The following is a 17,335-nucleotide window of genomic DNA, read 5'->3' on the forward strand; positions in this document are numbered from 1 at the left end:
CCTACGCTCAAGGAATCGCTCGAAACCGTCTCGCGAAGCGGTGATATCTGTGTCGAAAAGCACGGTGAATACATAATCGAAAATGTAGAGCGTCTTACCTTAGAATGCAAGGCGGTGCTCGGTAGAGGCGGAGATGCCGTTGTTGAAAAGGTGCAACACAGAATTACGAAAGCAATCTTTGCAAGAAAAGTAATTCAGTTTCCTCACAATAAGGCCAAAGGCAGAGATCAGGCGAAAGGACAATATTACAATAAGGTTGCAATCATTCGGAAGCTCAAAGCTCATCCCCACATAATTAAGCTATTTGCTACATATATAACACCCCAATCAGGTAGCTTAATTCTATCTCCAGCTGCAGACCAAGGCGATTTGAAACAATTCCTCGAAGACTACGTCGATGCACTCGATGATTCCACGACAGCGCCGTCCGTTATAGCTAGGATAACTACTATCCTGGAGGAGACCTTTAGATGCTTGTCAAGTGGTCTCGCATATATGCACGAAATAGGTATCCATCATAAAGATATTAAGCCGGCGAATATCTTGATTCACAAAGGTGTCGTTGTCTACACTAACTTCGGCGCATCGAAAGACACCCTAAAAGAGCGGGAATGTACAACAGAAGGACGACCTAACTTCCTAACAAGAAAATACTCTGCGCCTAAGGTACTAGAGTACGAGAAGAGAAACTTTGCTGCAGATGTATTCTCTCTAGGTTGCGTCTTTGTTAAGGTACTTCTACGCTTATGTAGCTTGACAGAACATAAGGACTTAAAGGCTAAGAGCTACTCAGGCATTATAGATGCGCTTCATACTCTTCTTCCTTCCGCAGGAATTCCATCAAACCTTTCATGTCTTCAGGAGATCATCATCGCAATAACAGCAAGGGAAGCGAAGAGTCGTCCTAATTCAGCAAAGATCACAACAGAAATCTGTTCCCATGATAGCTTGTCGTGCTTACAATGCCATTTAACCAAGGACCAAGTGCAGCCACTGCAGTTACAGCCATCAACTCCAGGACCTCCTGCTCCAGAATCACCGGCTCCAGAATCACCAGCTACAGAACCCCCAACTCCAGAACCCCCACCTCTAGTAATCTCAACTCTAGAATCGTCAAGTTCAGGACCATCAACTCCAGATTCACTAGTTCTAGAATCACCAGAATTAGAATCGCCGGCATCACCAGGACTACAGCCACAAGCTTCACAACTGCAACCTCCCCAGTCACTGGCTCTACAACCACAGCCTCAAACTCAGCAACCAACACATAACGCCCAAGCGAAAGCTTCTCAACTACAAATTTCACAGCCACAGCAGGTATTGCCACCGCAATCAGATCCATATACGTCACAACCTGCATGGAATCCGCACTTCCAGAGGTATCTTCATGTACAGTTCCATGAACAGTACCAGAGATGGTTTTGGAACCACTATGATGGTAAGGCGTTGGCTTAGGAAGCACACAAATAGGCTAATTGTCATTAGGCCAAAGCTGGGTGTTCTTCGACTGGGTTCCTCTACATACTGCGCCCCCTGTTCAGCTGCAGGCCCGACCCCAGCTTCAATACCAACTTCAGCCCCACCTTCAATACGAAGTACAACACAAATACCAGTCTCAACCCCAGCCCCAACTTCAATGGAGATCTCAAGCCCAACTCCAACTCGATCCCGAACCCAAACCCAAATCCGAACCCGAGCCTGTTGACCAATTCTACTCGGATCTATCAAAGGGTCTAACGACTATGCTCTTTAACTCTTTGACCGGACGAGCTAGTACTCGCGAAGGTAAACAGGTCTCCGGTTCTTACGACCCAAGATATCCATCGTCTAGCAGTCATTACGAACACCTTGATCCTTGTAAGTCATCTGTGAAAATCACCCTACATCAGAGAGCTAACTACTTTAAGCGTTCTACGTCAGAAATGGAGAGTTCTTCACAAAGGGGAGGGTATGTATCATTCTCCGCAGACAAGGCGATGTCTAACGAAGTCAGGTTTTTGCAGTGCTGTTCAGTGAAGCAGCTGGTGGAAGTGCAAACACCGTGACAGATTGGAAAAGCAGATTCACGATTTCCAAAAGCCACGAGCTCGTACACATGCAGGTACGGATATTTATTGCGGTTGAACGCAAAAAGGAGTTTTGTTACGCTGTGTAAGACCTACTGCTGCATTACAGCGAATATAAGGTGTTTGGGAAATACACCTACATTGAGATCACTATATAGAGTTACTAGACCGCGTTTTGTTGCCCTGCTCTGCATCAACATTCCACCATAATACGCTGTGTAAGTCGCATTCTCCCCATTATCTTGTACTGCTAACGTTGGAAGGCCCATATTCACCTACGAGGATCAAGGGACGAAGAAGCCTGGCGTCTCTCCGGATGATCACGCTATCGCTTACTCAGACGGATACAGTCCTCAATTACTACCAGACGAGGCCAACCTCACCAAAGACCCTATTTGCATTGTTATGACGAAAAGCGAGAAGCCTCTCGCGATAGCATCGAGAGTTTGCTTTGGAATTCACTATCCGGTCCAATACAACGTCAAAGTCAAAGACATTGGTTCAGTACACCAAGACTGGTTGCCGATCTTGCTTGGCTATTGGCACTCGGCAAACGACGTCAAAACTCAGCAGTCTAGCAACGAAACTAACGTGGCCGCTCAAGATGAGTATCCATATGATTCTCCCTTCTGATTGATATCCGTATGCGATGAAATTCTTTGGCTCTTCCAATCCATCTAATGGTACTGCGGTGACGCGAAGCAGACGAGGGACTTCCTACTTCCAAGATACACATGTACCTATAGAATAGATACTCTTGATCAATGGGTACTGTCAATACAAGAACATAAGCATATTTACACTTTTGGTACAGATTTATACGGGCTGATCTTGACGGGCAATGCGTGGGATTATCAAAAGCGTTCTTAACAGAAATAGGAGTGTATGCCTAGCATCTATCCTGCTTCTGGTACCTGATAAATGTTTTTTACTTGTCGATAATTGTGTGTTTGGCGAGTGAAAAGTTTGCGGAGAGCGAGGTGGCGTAGATAGCAGGCACCACAATAGTCTTGGTGGTGGTGCGTCATCCGATCGCATTCGGCAGCAACGCAGCCAACAGGCCGTCAAGCAGGTACAGATCTAGCAGATGAACAATATCGATTTGATCAAATTGAAAAGTATCGTTCGATTGACATAAACGCTTAACGGACTGGACTGCACTTGGACTGAGTATTTCGCGATCTTGCTGGCCATGTGCCTTGTTTGATAGGTCTCGATTGGTGCGATCTGCATGTGTATGAGTTGATATTGACTACATGTCGCAGCTCAAAAGAAGACACTGAGCTTCTAAGCGTTTGTTGCATATTAGGCTCTACTGTGTAAGAGAGGGTGGAGTTTGTGATTTGAGTGTTTAGTGCGACGGATTACTGCCCAGGAGGCCCACTTTCCGCGCGCCGACCTATGCAGCCGGGCCTCGTGTGACCGCGAACGCCAAGGACCCTAGGGCGCGAGTCTCGTGTACTCTGCACAACGCGTCACCAACACCCAGAAGACACGCGACTGATCAGAGCTGAAGCGCAAATTCCTCTACCGAAGCGCAAATCCGTCCACCGTCTCTAGGTCTTGGCGGACTGACTTGCCATGACGCTATGGTTCGTTCTCTGAAATCCGCCTGCATCGTCGCCCGCGAGTCGTCCACCGGCCTGGCGTAGCCGTTCCTATGCTACGAAGTCATCGCTCGCCAGGACGGTCCACGCTACGAACAAGATGGCACTGTCGCTCCCAGATGCCAGTTGGAGGTTCTCGAGATGCGCGCGTTGCACACAGCCAGACTGAACATGGAGAAGGTGCCTCGATATGAGACCCCACCCAACTCTCGTTGCCGCACAATTTCAGGAATCCAATGACTACAAGGTCAGGCTGGTATGTTATGTCTGATCTCCTGTGATGGGTATTGACTGACAAGATTGTAGATCGAGTTCCCTGTCGGCCCAAGTTGGGACTATACACGTCGAATCCTCTTCTATCGCATTCGCAAGCGCTATCCTACCGCGGCCGAGCTCGCGTACACGTATACCACACAGGGATATGGAGATTAGCATGGCCAAACTTAGGCAATGAATCTACATTGGGCGCACGTCATCGAAGGTTTCACCACGCCAACCTAGAGAAAAACTAAACACTCTGGAGCCTACGTTAACGTTAGGCCACCCACTTTACAGGTCTTCGTCTCAATGTATTCCGCAGGCCTGTTCAAGTTTTTTCCTTGTATGAGGTGTCACCGCCATGGATCTGTTTGGCAATGCGGACACGTATAGTTCCGGGCATAGTACGTTCGGCCTTGGGCATCAGACCCCACCTATATGCCTGCAAGAACGACGTGACTGCCATTGGCATCGAGAGCATTGTGGCACCCACTACGCTCTGCTTCCACGGTTACACGCTCTCAGACGTGCCAAAGGATACGAACAAGATTCTACCTGCGCAACCTGTCTCCTGCTTCCTCACTAGACCCACGAAATGACCTGTCTCATTGCCATACAACCACACGTCTTATTCTCCTCGCTGGTTTCACGACTCAATCGCCTCGGGGCCTGGCTACACGTATATCAAAGATGATTCCAACACCAGCAATTCCACCAATCACATATGTCCAGGAGCTGTCTGCACACGAGTACTGCATGCCATTCATTCTTCAAGCTGCCATGCGTTGTCTAGTTTGGGACTGGATGGTACGCTTTATACACCTGTAGAGCTCCTTCAATGCTTTGCACAAGACCGAAAAAGACCGTAAGGCAAAGCACAGTAACCGCAATCCAGAATGTATACCACTGAGTTCTGTTCCTTCTATCGTACCAGAATTGCGAGATGGAAGTAGGCTTTGGTTGATCGAATCTTTCTTTCAAGCTGATCAGTTCGTCGCGCCAGTACATGAAATTTGCAGCACGGCGATCAGTCGAGAACATTGTGTTTCGATCGAGTAGGGCAAGGTCTGGGTGTATGACGTCTTCGCCTTGCGAATGTTGAGCCCTCAACCATCTTTGCGACTCAGCGTCTTGTCGTGGAAACAATAAGTCTAATGTCCGGAGCGTTTCATCGATGAAGTTGTCTGGGAACAGGTCGCTGGAACAATTAGTGACATACGTGGGATAATATTTGGAAACATGCCTGGTTTGATGTTGGAGGAAGGTTGCATGGTGGAAGATGTAGAGCCTCCGGTCATTGTCGATCAGCCGCAAGTGATCAGCTAGATTATTGGTCCACTGTATTTCTAGCCCCGTGAACCGCTGGAGGTTAAACGCCGTGAATTCTTCTTTAAACATGGTATCCTGACCTTCCGTTGAACTGATGACGAAATGGTTTGTGAGAACGGCTTTCACGGTTTGTTCGTCGCTCCAGGGCAGGAAACTGGGACCCCATGTCCGGTACTTTGATGGAGCTCCCACATCTACCATCAAGAACAAGCGTACTGCTAGCCGGATTGATCCTTCTGCCATGTGTTGCTTGTCCGTTTCACTTCTTTTCTGGGTGACTAGTGCCGCGAGCGATAGCTTGATCGTTTCTTTCGTACGCCCTTCTTCGAGTTGTCGGATAATTGGTATAATGTCCTGATGTTGCCGAACAGTCGCATGCTTCCCGCCATCAGGTTCAATGGTCTTCCGGCATTCTGCAGTGTAGTGTTGGAAATACGCATTCCACGGACAGTGTTCTCGAGATTCTCTCACTGCTAGTGCAGGAGAGGTATTTTGGGGCCAGAAGGCTCCCAAGATCTCGCGCTTACAATGAGTCTGTACAGGATCCTCGTTGGCCTTTCCCGATAGTGCCATGGTAAGATGATGATTGAGACAGGAAGAATTCCGGTAGCATTCATTGGCTGTATTGCATGCGTTACCTGCTTATAGCTATAAAAACGTGGCCATCCTTTTCTAGGAGCTATGGAATTTCGAGATAACAGCATGGCGTTGTTGAGGGCTGAGCCCTAATTCGATGATTCGTCGGCGCGGGTGCATCACTCACCGGAAAGCAGGCAGTGCGGGGTCGGGCTGAAGTACAGCCACTTCGCAGCTTCCATACTTTTTCGAAAGATCTTGCGAGAGCTTCGCTCAGTCCCCCCACCGCACTTCCTTGCAATTATTATCTGCATGTTCAACTTCATTCGAGACGCTTTAGCACAACGATAGTACATGTCAACTACTACCCGGGTCGAAGAGGTGTATCAGGAGGCTGGTCTTGTGGCTATGGAGCAGTATCACATCAGAGCTATCGTATCTGAAAAGACTCGTTTTGATCTGAAAGTGCTAGGTGACAGACTGCTTCAGCGAACTCGGGTGAACTACGAAGACTCGGTAGACATATACCACCCAGTTTGTGTGGATCAAAAGGCAAATCCCGAGTGGAACCAAGATCATTTCTGCTGGGAGTCCAAGGGGAAGTGCGCCCAAGATTACAAAGAAGTAGAGACCAAGCTCCTGAAAGAGCTAGACCAGTCTCGACGAGAGTCTTTCTGCGAAGTTGGTGTGTCACTGTTCATGATAGGGAAGACGCCACGAAAGGCAAAGCCTGTGATCATAATTTCCAGTCAGGACCAACGATCACGCCAGGAAGCCAAAAAGGCTATTACTAGGAGCGGTATTTTGGCAGATCTGGACTTCGAGCTTGGTGTTCTCAAGTACCTTCCATCAGGTCCCATTCACCCTATCGCCGGATTACCTAGCGAAGCAAGTTGGGATTCTACATCAGAATCTGGAGGATGGGATTCAGACACTTGGGAAACGGCGAAACCAGCTCTATCTCATCAGTCGGCTACACCTCTCCCCTTACCCGCTTACTACGATCCCAAACAACGGCTGCGCATAACAGGCATGCCACTATACGTCAAGACAACAGACAACCAGTCAAGAATGGGAACAGCCAATGTCGTTCATAACGGTTCTACATACGGGTATATCACTGCCGCCCATATTTTCAGTTCTTTGCGTCACGCTCCTCCTTCGATCGATAATGGTGAAGAGGATCTCGGTGTGCCATTCGATAGTGATAGCGACGATGAAGACAATTCTGAAGCAAAGCAGTTATGTACTGGAAGCCCGATCTCGAATCCAACAAAAGCAACAGAATCACAAATCCCAGACCACCAGGAAACTAAATTGTCGAGACTCAATAGGTCTAAGATGCCAAGCGATTCTTCCGAGGCAACAAGCATTCCGCCACCTAATCTTGCCTTACTTGGACATCTAGCTCCTGAGGAGTCTGAGTTGTCTATAGACTACGCGATCATCGCCATCGAAAACACTGAACTCGTTCAACAGCTGGAGCATTTTAGTGTTTCTGAAGGAATGCAAAGCGCAAGAGCATCGGCAGCCGCACCCAAGCCGTCGCAGGCTACAGCATGGACGACTCACGGTCCAATACATGGTACACTGACCAGTGTACCAACATTGATGCGTTTATCGGGCAGCAGATCGTTCCAGCCCGTATTCGCTTTTGCTTACGAAGGAACAATCGAGTATGGTGACAGTGGGTCTCTGGTACTCGATACGGCCAGCAAAGAGCTTTGCGGTATGGTTGTTGCTGCTTCAGATCGACGATCTCTAGCGTACATTGTCTCAGCAGAACGCATGTTGAAAGATATTGCGAAACGCGGATGGAGTCTGCTGAGCGTCGATGATGCGTATATGGAGTCTGGCGAAAGCTACGACCAGGAGGTGGACGTCAAGACAACCCAAAGTACACAAGCGCTGTTGCCGGTAACGGAGACCTCTCAAGCAGAGTCATCGTCAAAGAACATCCCCCAAGCCACGTCCTTATCAGCAGAGGTTACCGATTCAAACACATCGTACTCGGACGTATCGACCTCCTACTGGATCTGGAGCGAGCCACACAAAGACCACTACTATGTTACAGTCGACCAATACAGTAAGTACCACCGCCTTTGGGGATAGCATTGAGTAGTATATCATGGCGCTGATCCTTATAGACCAAGTGTTCTATCACTTCTACAAGCAAAACCAAAGCCAGAGCGAAAGCCAAAGCCAGAGCCAGTCCCGTATCAGGATGGACTCAGGCAACCAATGCGGCGACAGCTCAAACGTGGCCCAAATGCCTGACCCAGGTATGACCCAGTTGCCCAACATGTCGAATACGTTTCACTGATGGGAATTTTACAGCTCCACAGGATGTGCGTGCGTTGCGAGGCTTCATTCAAGGCACGCCGCACACTGGATGGTACGATCTTCTGGATTCAAGTAAGAATATTTTAGACTCATCATTTCTTGACTGATCTAATGCCTTTCAGGCTACCGTGTGAGGACTTCTACTGAAGCCCGGGATTTCTTCGCACTCGGTAGAGTTTTCGCTATGCTGTACTGTGAAACTGCCAGCGATGTTTCCCGCACGCAGCCAGACGACGACGCATACACGGTCGTTCGCTTCAACGAAAGGGAACGTACCAACATTCGTCGCTTCGTGGTGGTCGAGGTTAAACGTGGCTTTGTGTACGCTTGGTAAGTTCCCCTAGGTAAGTTCTAGACATTCCACCTAACTTGAACCAGCGGTATTGGGACTTACTCTGGTCGTGGCACCCTCAAAGATGGCTGCAACCCGGTCGAACATGCGATCCTCTACCTTTCTGGAACAGACCCAGCTTCCTGTTATCTACCTGGAGAGTACGAGAGTGGGATGTGGAAGGACCCCATCGAAGTTGAAGCGGTCGACTCTTCGATTGCGATACGACGAGAGACGCGCATACGATTTGGTAAGACATACCCGATCGAGATGAACGTCAAAGTGAAGGATGTTGGGAGGGTAAAGCCACACCACCTGAGCAAACTCCTACAGTATTGGACCGACGAGGATTATGCCAAGGGCTAATGCTACGAGCTTGGTCATCGAGATTGTCGCACGGCAACGCACATTGCCACGCTCAGCCAGATTGCTAACGAAGATGACTTGCGAGCTCGGCTCGGATGTCCAGCGGCTCCAGTTCCTTGTTCTATCAGACGTCCCCTTTTCTAGTCGAGATAGATATCTTTCCCGTCCCTTGGTTCCTCAGGATGTTGATGAAGCATGGCGGCCGATTGAACGATCGCGAGCTCCGAGGGGTTCGAAAGGCAAACGGATCGCGGTACGGTCGTACTATCGTTAAAGGGGTTTCGCTATCATTTACGTTAGCAAAGACGAAATTGGAGGCCCGTGGATCATTTCAAATATCCATCACTAAAGCGTTACTATTCTGTACGGCCTTATTTTTGCATTGACTACTGAATGATAGTGTTCATGTCTACCATCGTGGTGCATATCCTGTGACGCACAAGCCAGCTACTCCGCACCCTCAACAACATACCCCTCATTCGCATGCCAAATCAAATCCATCGCATAAACAAACAGCCTATCCTCGAAGAGCGTACGAGATGCATGTAGCCCGTCGATCTTATGTTGAACCCCCATAGCCCGCCGCGCTTCGGGTAAGTTATAAACCCAGTCGGCGAACAACACATACTCCCTATGATGGCTCCGCACAGTCCTTTGGCCATTCGTTAAATCCAACACGGGGTCGTACCAAGCACAACGCTCGCCCCGTTCGTTGAACTGGAAGTGCTGCCTACTGAACACATCCAGTTCATGCACATCTTGTTCGAGGCTACGCAGATTGTTCGAGAACGTCTCGTAGTCCGAGACCAGTACATTCATCGCAGGAACCAGCGTGAACTCCAGCGTAAACTTGAGGTTATGAGCCTCGGTCGATGATGGGATGAGTCGTGCCTTTGTGCGGAGCGCAGTGAGACTCTTAACCAAAGCCATGAGAGGAGCGAAGATCTCTTCGTAGCTTAGAACAATGAAGGCGTTGTTGAGGGCTGTGTAACGGCTTACATCCAGATCCTCGTTGAGTTCCAAGGCGATGCGGGCAGCGCGCTGGGTTTTGTGGAAGGCGACGCCGGCTTCTCTATAGCGATCTTCCAATGAGTTGCAAAGATTGAGAAGACTATCGGCGCGTTCAATGATCTCTTGGATACCGTTGCGGGCTTTCTTGGCCTCCTCGTCGGCTCGCTCTGGAGGTACGGGTTCGCAGTTTGGGCACATATTGGCGGTACGACTGATACGTTGGGTTGGTACTCCCTGGTTAGCTCTGGTTGCAGTGGCTGGATGAAATGATAGGATGAAATTACATCTTGTGATATAGAGACCTAAAGCAGTGAGCGCTGTGAAGTTCCACCCCTAGAGTATACATGTAGTCGGCACAGCGTGTTAACCTTCGTTCACCCACCGTCTCACCAACCCTCGACGTCAGTAACCGCCAACATAGTCCAGTACGGGTCCTTCGCAATTCCTTCGTCTTCCACCACGCCATCGACAAAAGCTTCCGTATACGCAGACTTCGACTTCACCACCCCATGCTCAATTTCCAAAAAGGTTTGTACCCACATCCGAAACATGTTGCCCTCGCGGCTGTGCTTAGCGGCCAGCGCCTCAGTTCCATCAAGATCGGAGCGTTCGGCGAGCTTCGCTACTTGTTCTTCCACCCATACCAGTCCAGCCTCGAGATTCCGGAGTGGTTTCGCCAATTGAGAAAGCGTGAGTTCACACTCAGCTTCCAGTACGCGAAGTTGATCGACATTCTCCGGGGCAGTACCTCTTGATAATACCCATTTTTGCAATACCGCGTAGGCAGCGTCGAAGATTTCGTCCCAGGGGTGGAAGAACGGTTCTTCAGAGCGCGCGCGGCCGATTTCGAACATTTGGCTGAGCCGTGCACACACAGTCTGATCGACTGCTTTCGAGCTACAAGTAGCGATAGAGCGTCGGAGCGCATACGGAACCTTGTGGTAGGCGATTCCAGCGACTCGAAACCGCCTTTCGTATTTGTCCAGTCTGGCGAGCCATGAGAGGGCCCTGGGCTTTGCCCAATCAAGCCAATCTTCATATACCGCCGCAGGAGCTAGAAGCGCTGTGTTCGCGCTGTCTAATTGCCAGTCGTACGGTAGGTTGTTGATCCATGTGTCGATTCGCTTCTTCTGGGATCGTGACAAAAGCTGGCCATATGTTTGTTTTGATGAGATAGCCATGGGTATTTGGTCGTGTTTCGTGCAGGGCGGTCCCGCTCAGTCCTGTAGTACGGCTTTGGGTATCTTTGGCCTTCTGGATGCCGCTTGCGAAGTCGGCTGGTGTTGATATTGATTGATCGCGCAGATAAGGGGACGTGGTTGAAGAGCGCGGTCGGGCGATGGGCTCATGTGTGCAGCCAGTATCTGTAGGTCGCCTGTTGTTGTGATGGAAACGCGCATGGCCGTTTGCACGATGTGGTGTGTGCGCTACTCACACTCATAGTGAATGCAGCGTTGGTCATCGCAGCGTTTGTGGAAGCGCGCTTTACCGCGTAAGCCTGCAAGGTCTACAGACGACAAGCTCGCGCTGCTGGATCGATTCCAACATCAAGGCTGGCCTTGAAGTATACACTATGGCTTACTTCATTCATCGTTCATATGGAGTAGCAATGTCTACTTCAGGTGTGGTGTAACAGAGCGCGCGAGTTAAAACACGCTTCTTCGTAGAGTCAGCGCTCTTGGAACATCGCAAAAACTTTGCATACCAAGCGGTCCATAACGGAAATACTATTCTCTTCAAAGCAACTCCATGATATGAGAACGTCAAAACCCGGGCTCTGCGCCAACGTTGCGCAGCTTCCATATAACGGAGATTGAGCGCTCCATGATTCCGATGACGTCACGCGTTCGCGTGAGCCGCGTCTTCACGTGGCAATTCACCTAGCTAAGAAGAGCTTTGTTTTGGTCGCTAGTTCGGTTTTGTATTCGGCGAAGATGAGGTGGCATTGTCACGTCGCGTGTGGGTGAAAGAGGCTGGTACTGTTTTCCCCTGAGGTGGCTTGACTGATGACGTCATCGATGCGACTCATGCACGCATGTGACAGGCAGGGCAGACCCGGAGCCCTCACACTTGACATGCGCACTACCAGCCTGCTGCATTCACGATGTTGCTGTGATGGGAAGTAAAGCAAGCATGCAAACTTCATTAATCATCAAATATGTACCAAAAGCTAACTACCTAGGTATGTACCCAATCCACCAGTCAAAGATCTATGCAAGACATATACAATAAGCTCAAAGGTATGTACTCATCACATCGTAAACACACCATCCACCTCCCTATTTCGCATCAGCAGTAGCCGCTTACTGCCCACCAACAGCGATAGTGAACAACGTCGGGCTGCCAGCGAAGATCGTGCCTGCCACGTCCTGGCCACCATCCGGAACGACGTCGTCGTATGGGAAAGCATACCCGCGCCCATCCTTCTGCATCTGATGAACGATGCGCGAGTAGTGGCTGGTGGTCGGGTCCTTGTAATACTGGCTCGGGTTGCTGCCGTTAGGGAACTGGTTGCCAGGCGTGTTTAGCAAGATGCTGCGGTTGAACGCTGCAGCAAGTCGAGGGATGACTGCGTTACGCGCTTGGTTTGAGCCAGTTGCAAAGGGCCCGGTGCTACAGGTGAAGATATCCCTGGCCGACGGAGCAGCAAACTTGCCTGCCTCGCCTAGTTCGAGTTCGTTGCCTTGGACACGTCCCTTGAGGTTGCCGGCTGCTGCCTGGGTATTGATGGTCATGTCTTCGTTGCGGTACTTGTTCCACACAGCCTGGACGTAGCCGTTCCAGTAGTCGCCCCACGCATTCTCGTTGCCGACAAGCAGGTTGTTCGGGCTCAATACGCGCAGTGGCTGCCCATTAGCCTCATAGATCAGCTTATCCCAAGGTCGACCGTCACGCTGAGCCTGCGCGCGCAGCTCCTCCATGATTCTCCGGAAGCCATCGGCGCCCATTCCAGGTACTGTTTGGGTCTTTCCGTCGTTGCTGGTCAAGCTGAGCGCGACGGGAATGCTGACGAAGTCGACATAGCTGATGTTGGCGAATAGCTGCGCGTCGTTGTAGGTGAACTCGCAGAAGGTCCAATTGATGTTGAAGTTGGGGTCGCTGGGGTTGGTTACACTGGGCTCAACGACCGCAGGGCCTGGGTTGAGGAGAAAGGTGAGCTTTGCGCCGATGCTGAACCAGATACGGCCACCAGCGATCTTAGGGATCCTGACATTGACCGTGTTACCAGGACGGCCAAGCGGAATGGCGACATCGGCTTGAAGTGGCTGTTGGATATCTTTAGGGGCTACTGGATAGTAGATGGACAGGCCGTCTGCTTGCACAAAGAGAGGGGTGTTGTTTCGTTCGAGAGCAAGGCCGGTGATGTAGCAGTATACATTGTCGGAGTTGGACTTGTTCTGTAGTGCCAGCTGAAGAGTACCAGGCGCGGCCTCAGCAAGTACTTGTTGCTGTTCGTTGTTGGCTTGTGGAGCTGCTACGCGCTTCTCATTGCCGGCGTCGGCGGGAGTGGAAGCGGGTGGTGCCGGTGCCGGATTATCCTCCTGCTTGCCCCGATTTTGCCAGCTCTGGCGGCGCTTGTTGACGAAGCTCTTGAACGACTTCATGATAACGTGGAGGATAGATTCCGGGTATAGTGATAAAGAAACGCGACGGTAGAGTTGAGGATAATGCGAGTTGCAGAAAAAAGGTAAGGAAAGCAGCGAATATCAACAATGTTGTAATTGCGCAAACCGCGAGTACGTCACACAAGATATATCCTCGTCCAGTTATAGTCAGTGCACTGAACGCGCCAATGTCCTAGATTTCAAGGCGTGAATGCAGGGTCCAGCTGATGTCACACATGCGACGAGATTCCAGGGCGATCAAGGCACGTGCAAACCTGTTGCGATCGCCGACTCGCGCGCGGGCCTAACGTCAACAATTTCGCGTTAGCAACCAATCACATTTTCACAAGCGACACCACCTTGTCGCGGCCCGATGGATGAGAATCCCATCTTCAAACCACGCGTGGCGCGCTCGTGGCATCTGAATCTGACACTTAAAACGCGGGGTGCAGTGTGCGTGGTATCTTGGGACTGGTATTGGACGGCGCCCGGTGGGCGGGTTAGTGTCGTAAAGGAAGGTATTAATGAGCGGTAAGCGGAAGTACGCGATGCTTTGCGACAGTGTACATTGGAAGAGGCCCGTTTTGCCTACTTTGTGTCTGGTCCAACGCCTATCAAACACCGGAATTGTCTGGGATAATCACCATATGCCACGCCAATATGCTGGAAACGCGTACAAACTGTATGCCACCAAAGTGAACGGCTATCGTACAGTCCGATGTAAGTCGCTTTGTACAAGAGTGAGATCGGCAGTCTGATTCACATGCTAGGGCGGAAGGCCTCGAGGCATGCCCACGAGCTCGCAGACGAGTGATCTGTAATGCGAACAGCGCAACGGCGCGATGCAACGTCTTGCAGTGCGTCAAGTTGTCGTGAACAAAGTCGCGCATGACTGCCCGTGGCGATTATTCGACGTCCTGATACGGGGATCAGAAAGGCGCTCCATTTCCATAAGACATGCCAGTATAGTTGTTATAGCTGTCCTCCCCCCAGATACCTCCCGCCATGTCGAAGAATTGGCTCATGTCGAAGTCGGCACCCCTCATAAGCGCGAAAGGGTCGTTGCTAACCTCGGTCACGGGGACGTGGTTCACGTCTATGCCGAAGTCTTCTATATAGTTGGTGCCGGCTAGCGTGTTGTATTGATCTTCCGCGTGTCGTGTCGGACACGTTGTTGGTGCGCTGGTGATGGGACATGAACTTCCGCTCATACTCCGCTCAACCGAGTCGCTGGGCGTAGATACTGATGGCGTTTGGCTAGGCCGCTCCGGTCGGATTTTGCGAATGTACCAATTTTTTGTCAGTTCATTAATCATCCGCATAGCGTGCCAGAAGTCGGGGTGGGGTCGCTTTGTTTTATCGAACGTCGATAGAGTCTGCATCCGATAGCAAAGTGATTCAAGACAGAGATCTAGGCGCACTCTTTCTTGAGCAGCTTGAGTATCCCACCCGATGGCGGCATGGTCTTCACTGGGTATGCATAGCTTGGCGACCGTCATGATGACTGGTGGTAATCGCATCCATTCCGAGAACGATATGAGGTGATATTCGTGGGCTGGAAATGAAAGCAATGTATCGAGAAAGCGTTTGCTGGCTTCAAGAGCGGAGAGTAGGCTGTTGATCTGTGACGAACGTACTGATGCCGGTAACTCCGAAGGAGACGGCCGAAGGGCTACGCTGTGTAGTTGCATCTTGGCGTATGAGAAGGAGAGTTCGAGTAGTCGTTGAGAGGGGACACCGTTGCACTCCCGTTTCCATGTATCGAGTTGTACATCTATGAATCGAACGTGCATCAACGCTCGCCCATCAGACATTGGCAATTGCGAAGTGTCAGCTGTGAACAACTCATCTTGTACTTGGTCATCAATCTGCCGCAGAGATATCAATTGGCTAATGGTCTCATCAGTTTCGTACTCGCGATCTTGCTTCAAGCTTTGCGCCCACTCGGTCATGGTTGAAGTATGCTTGAGCAGATTCGGCTTCTGTAGACCTGCCGCAACCCTGCTAGAGTCAGTACGCAAAGTCACAATCTGGTGACGAGAGCACATACATGGACGAAAGGTAATAACAACCTAGGAATGCACGGCGTCTTTCGCGCAGTTCTTCAGCTGGTGGTGGTGGAGCTGGAGGTCGCTTTGGCAACATTGGAGAGATCAAAGGCTGAAAGTCTTGGTGTAGGCCGATGTCTAGAGCCAAGCCTGTGACGAGATTATGCAAAAAGAAGATTTGCTGTGTTTTGTGGCTGAAGACAAAATGATACCTGCGCAGATTAGTAGATTTTCGGCAATGGTGGGTACCATCCTACCATGAGAGATAGACCAGTACGCTTTGAACTAGGCCCAATGTCCTTCGGGGTTGTAAGATTGTTCTATTAGCGAGCTCTTGGCGAAAGATACCATCAAGTGCCATCTGGCGTGTGTGATGTTTCCATGATGCCACCAAGAATATCGCGAGTGAAAGCATGGGCCTGTGCTCATGAAGCTGTCGTGCAGTGACTTGGGGCGGTAGCATAACAAAAGGGAACGTGGCCGACATGTTTCGATACTCTTTCAGTAGTGTGTCTGCTTCGCCGGATGTGAGCAATTGCTGGACAACCTCATGCTCGATAGGAGCTTCGGGTCGTTTCGAAGTCCTAAAGATGCCCTCACGAGCGTTAGGAACATCTTCACGTTCGTCAAATCTGTGTATGTTGCGGATTTCCTCAAGATACTGTCGATCGACTTCGGCACTCTCTGATGCATCGTCGGTACTTTGGTCAGGCGGCACGGCGTTCGGTTCGTAGGCTGGTGTCGGCATCCAGCTACCCGGCGCCGTGTTGACTACTCCCCGATTCCGCCAACGCTCCGCTGCGATTTCTCTAGGGATTGGCTGCGATACATTTGTTGAGTCTGTTGTGGCTTCACTGTCAGCCGCATGGACGAGCTTGGCTACGAGGCCATCGATCTTTTGCTCGACCTGCGCGATTCGGCTACGAATATCATGAGTTGAGATCGAAGTAGACGGGCAGCGACTTACGAAGGTGCACGCAGCTTCCTCGCTCTACGCGGCGCTTCGGCCCAGACACATTCCTTGCCGGCTGAGAAACATCTGGCGGATGGTCAGCGTCTTTGTAGAGACATGAAGATGTGGAGCCACGGTTAAAGTATCTCGTTCCCATTGGCTGGCGTACCTCTGACATAGTCCAGATTGGGCGCTCGGCAAACATCGCGTCTTCAGGTTCCGGCAGCGTTGGCACGCCTGTGTTGTTCGCGGTACACCCGCTCTCGCGGACGGTTGCTCAGTTTCCTCCATCCGATGCGATGGCGCAGGATCGCCGCAGGTGCGAGAAGAGGGCAAGAGCCAGACCCAGCACGGGACGGAGGGACGATCAACATCCGTCCCGGGTCGCCTGAATTACTCATCGACGCTAAACTCCTGGGGTCAACTAGGTACCGCATGAAATGAACACTGCAAACATGTTATATTCCAAAGCACATTAGTATCCATTGAGTGCTCAACGAAACATTGAACCTTTACGCTTCAGATGTATAAACTTCCCTTTCTGCTCTAACACTTCCCAGGCTTCGTCGTTTGGAACTTTGGGAACCATCAGACCACGAGAGACTTCGGTCATGGTGTACAACTTTCAAGCGCACTCATTCAATCTAGAACTGCAGCTTTGACGCCAACCTCCAACCGTACCAAAGCGTTGCACCAATCGTAATGAGGTTCAAATGTATGCTCATCGCATGAGCTCTAGAAAACGCTCGATTGAGAACCCTTATGTCATCGCTAATGGCTCCATTGAGCTGCGCTTTGCCATCGCGAGTCGCTTATTTTTCCATCAGCTATCAACGAAGTCGC

At 50.5% G+C, this 17,335-nt stretch overlaps 5 protein-coding genes across 5 annotated transcripts; 1 reads left to right on the plus strand and 4 right to left on the minus strand.

Moving 5' to 3' along the window:
• Nucleotides 1-6,190: 6,190 nt before the first annotated feature.
• J4E83_004920 (uncharacterized protein) lies at nucleotides 6,191-8,876 on the plus strand (the record flags this gene model as incomplete). The annotated part of the gene is made up of 5 exons (XM_049331844.1): nucleotides 6,191-7,922; nucleotides 7,984-8,118; nucleotides 8,174-8,251; nucleotides 8,302-8,509; nucleotides 8,558-8,876. The coding sequence occupies 5 exons, from the start codon at nucleotides 6,191-6,193 to the stop codon at nucleotides 8,874-8,876; spliced, it is 2,472 nt and encodes an 823-aa protein (XP_049188939.1).
• A 447-nt stretch (nucleotides 8,877-9,323) lies between these two features.
• On the minus strand, nucleotides 9,324-10,085 carry J4E83_004921 (uncharacterized protein; the record flags this gene model as incomplete). The annotated part of the gene is made up of 1 exon (XM_049331845.1): nucleotides 9,324-10,085. One exon carries the CDS (start codon nucleotides 10,083-10,085, stop codon nucleotides 9,324-9,326), a length of 762 nt encoding a protein of 253 aa, XP_049188940.1.
• A 188-nt stretch (nucleotides 10,086-10,273) lies between these two features.
• J4E83_004922 (uncharacterized protein) lies at nucleotides 10,274-11,068 on the minus strand (the record flags this gene model as incomplete). Its single annotated transcript, XM_049331846.1, has 1 exon — nucleotides 10,274-11,068. The coding sequence occupies one exon, from the start codon at nucleotides 11,066-11,068 to the stop codon at nucleotides 10,274-10,276; it is 795 nt and encodes a 264-aa protein (XP_049188941.1).
• Nucleotides 11,069-12,190: 1,122 nt separating this feature from the next.
• J4E83_004923 (uncharacterized protein) lies at nucleotides 12,191-13,492 on the minus strand (the record flags this gene model as incomplete). Its single annotated transcript, XM_049331847.1, has 1 exon — nucleotides 12,191-13,492. One exon carries the CDS (start codon nucleotides 13,490-13,492, stop codon nucleotides 12,191-12,193), a length of 1,302 nt encoding a protein of 433 aa, XP_049188942.1.
• Nucleotides 13,493-14,421: 929 nt separating this feature from the next.
• J4E83_004924 (uncharacterized protein) lies at nucleotides 14,422-16,783 on the minus strand (the record flags this gene model as incomplete). The annotated part of the gene is made up of 4 exons (XM_049331848.1): nucleotides 14,422-15,493; nucleotides 16,038-16,460; nucleotides 16,508-16,579; nucleotides 16,662-16,783. The coding sequence occupies 4 exons, from the start codon at nucleotides 16,781-16,783 to the stop codon at nucleotides 14,422-14,424; spliced, it is 1,689 nt and encodes a 562-aa protein (XP_049188943.1).
• Between the last annotated feature and the right edge of the window lie 552 nt (nucleotides 16,784-17,335).

This window comes from Alternaria metachromatica, assembly GCF_023757995.1.
Source record: "Alternaria metachromatica strain BMP 0045 chromosome Unknown scaffold_9, whole genome shotgun sequence".
Taxonomy (NCBI): domain Eukaryota; kingdom Fungi; phylum Ascomycota; class Dothideomycetes; order Pleosporales; family Pleosporaceae; genus Alternaria; species Alternaria metachromatica.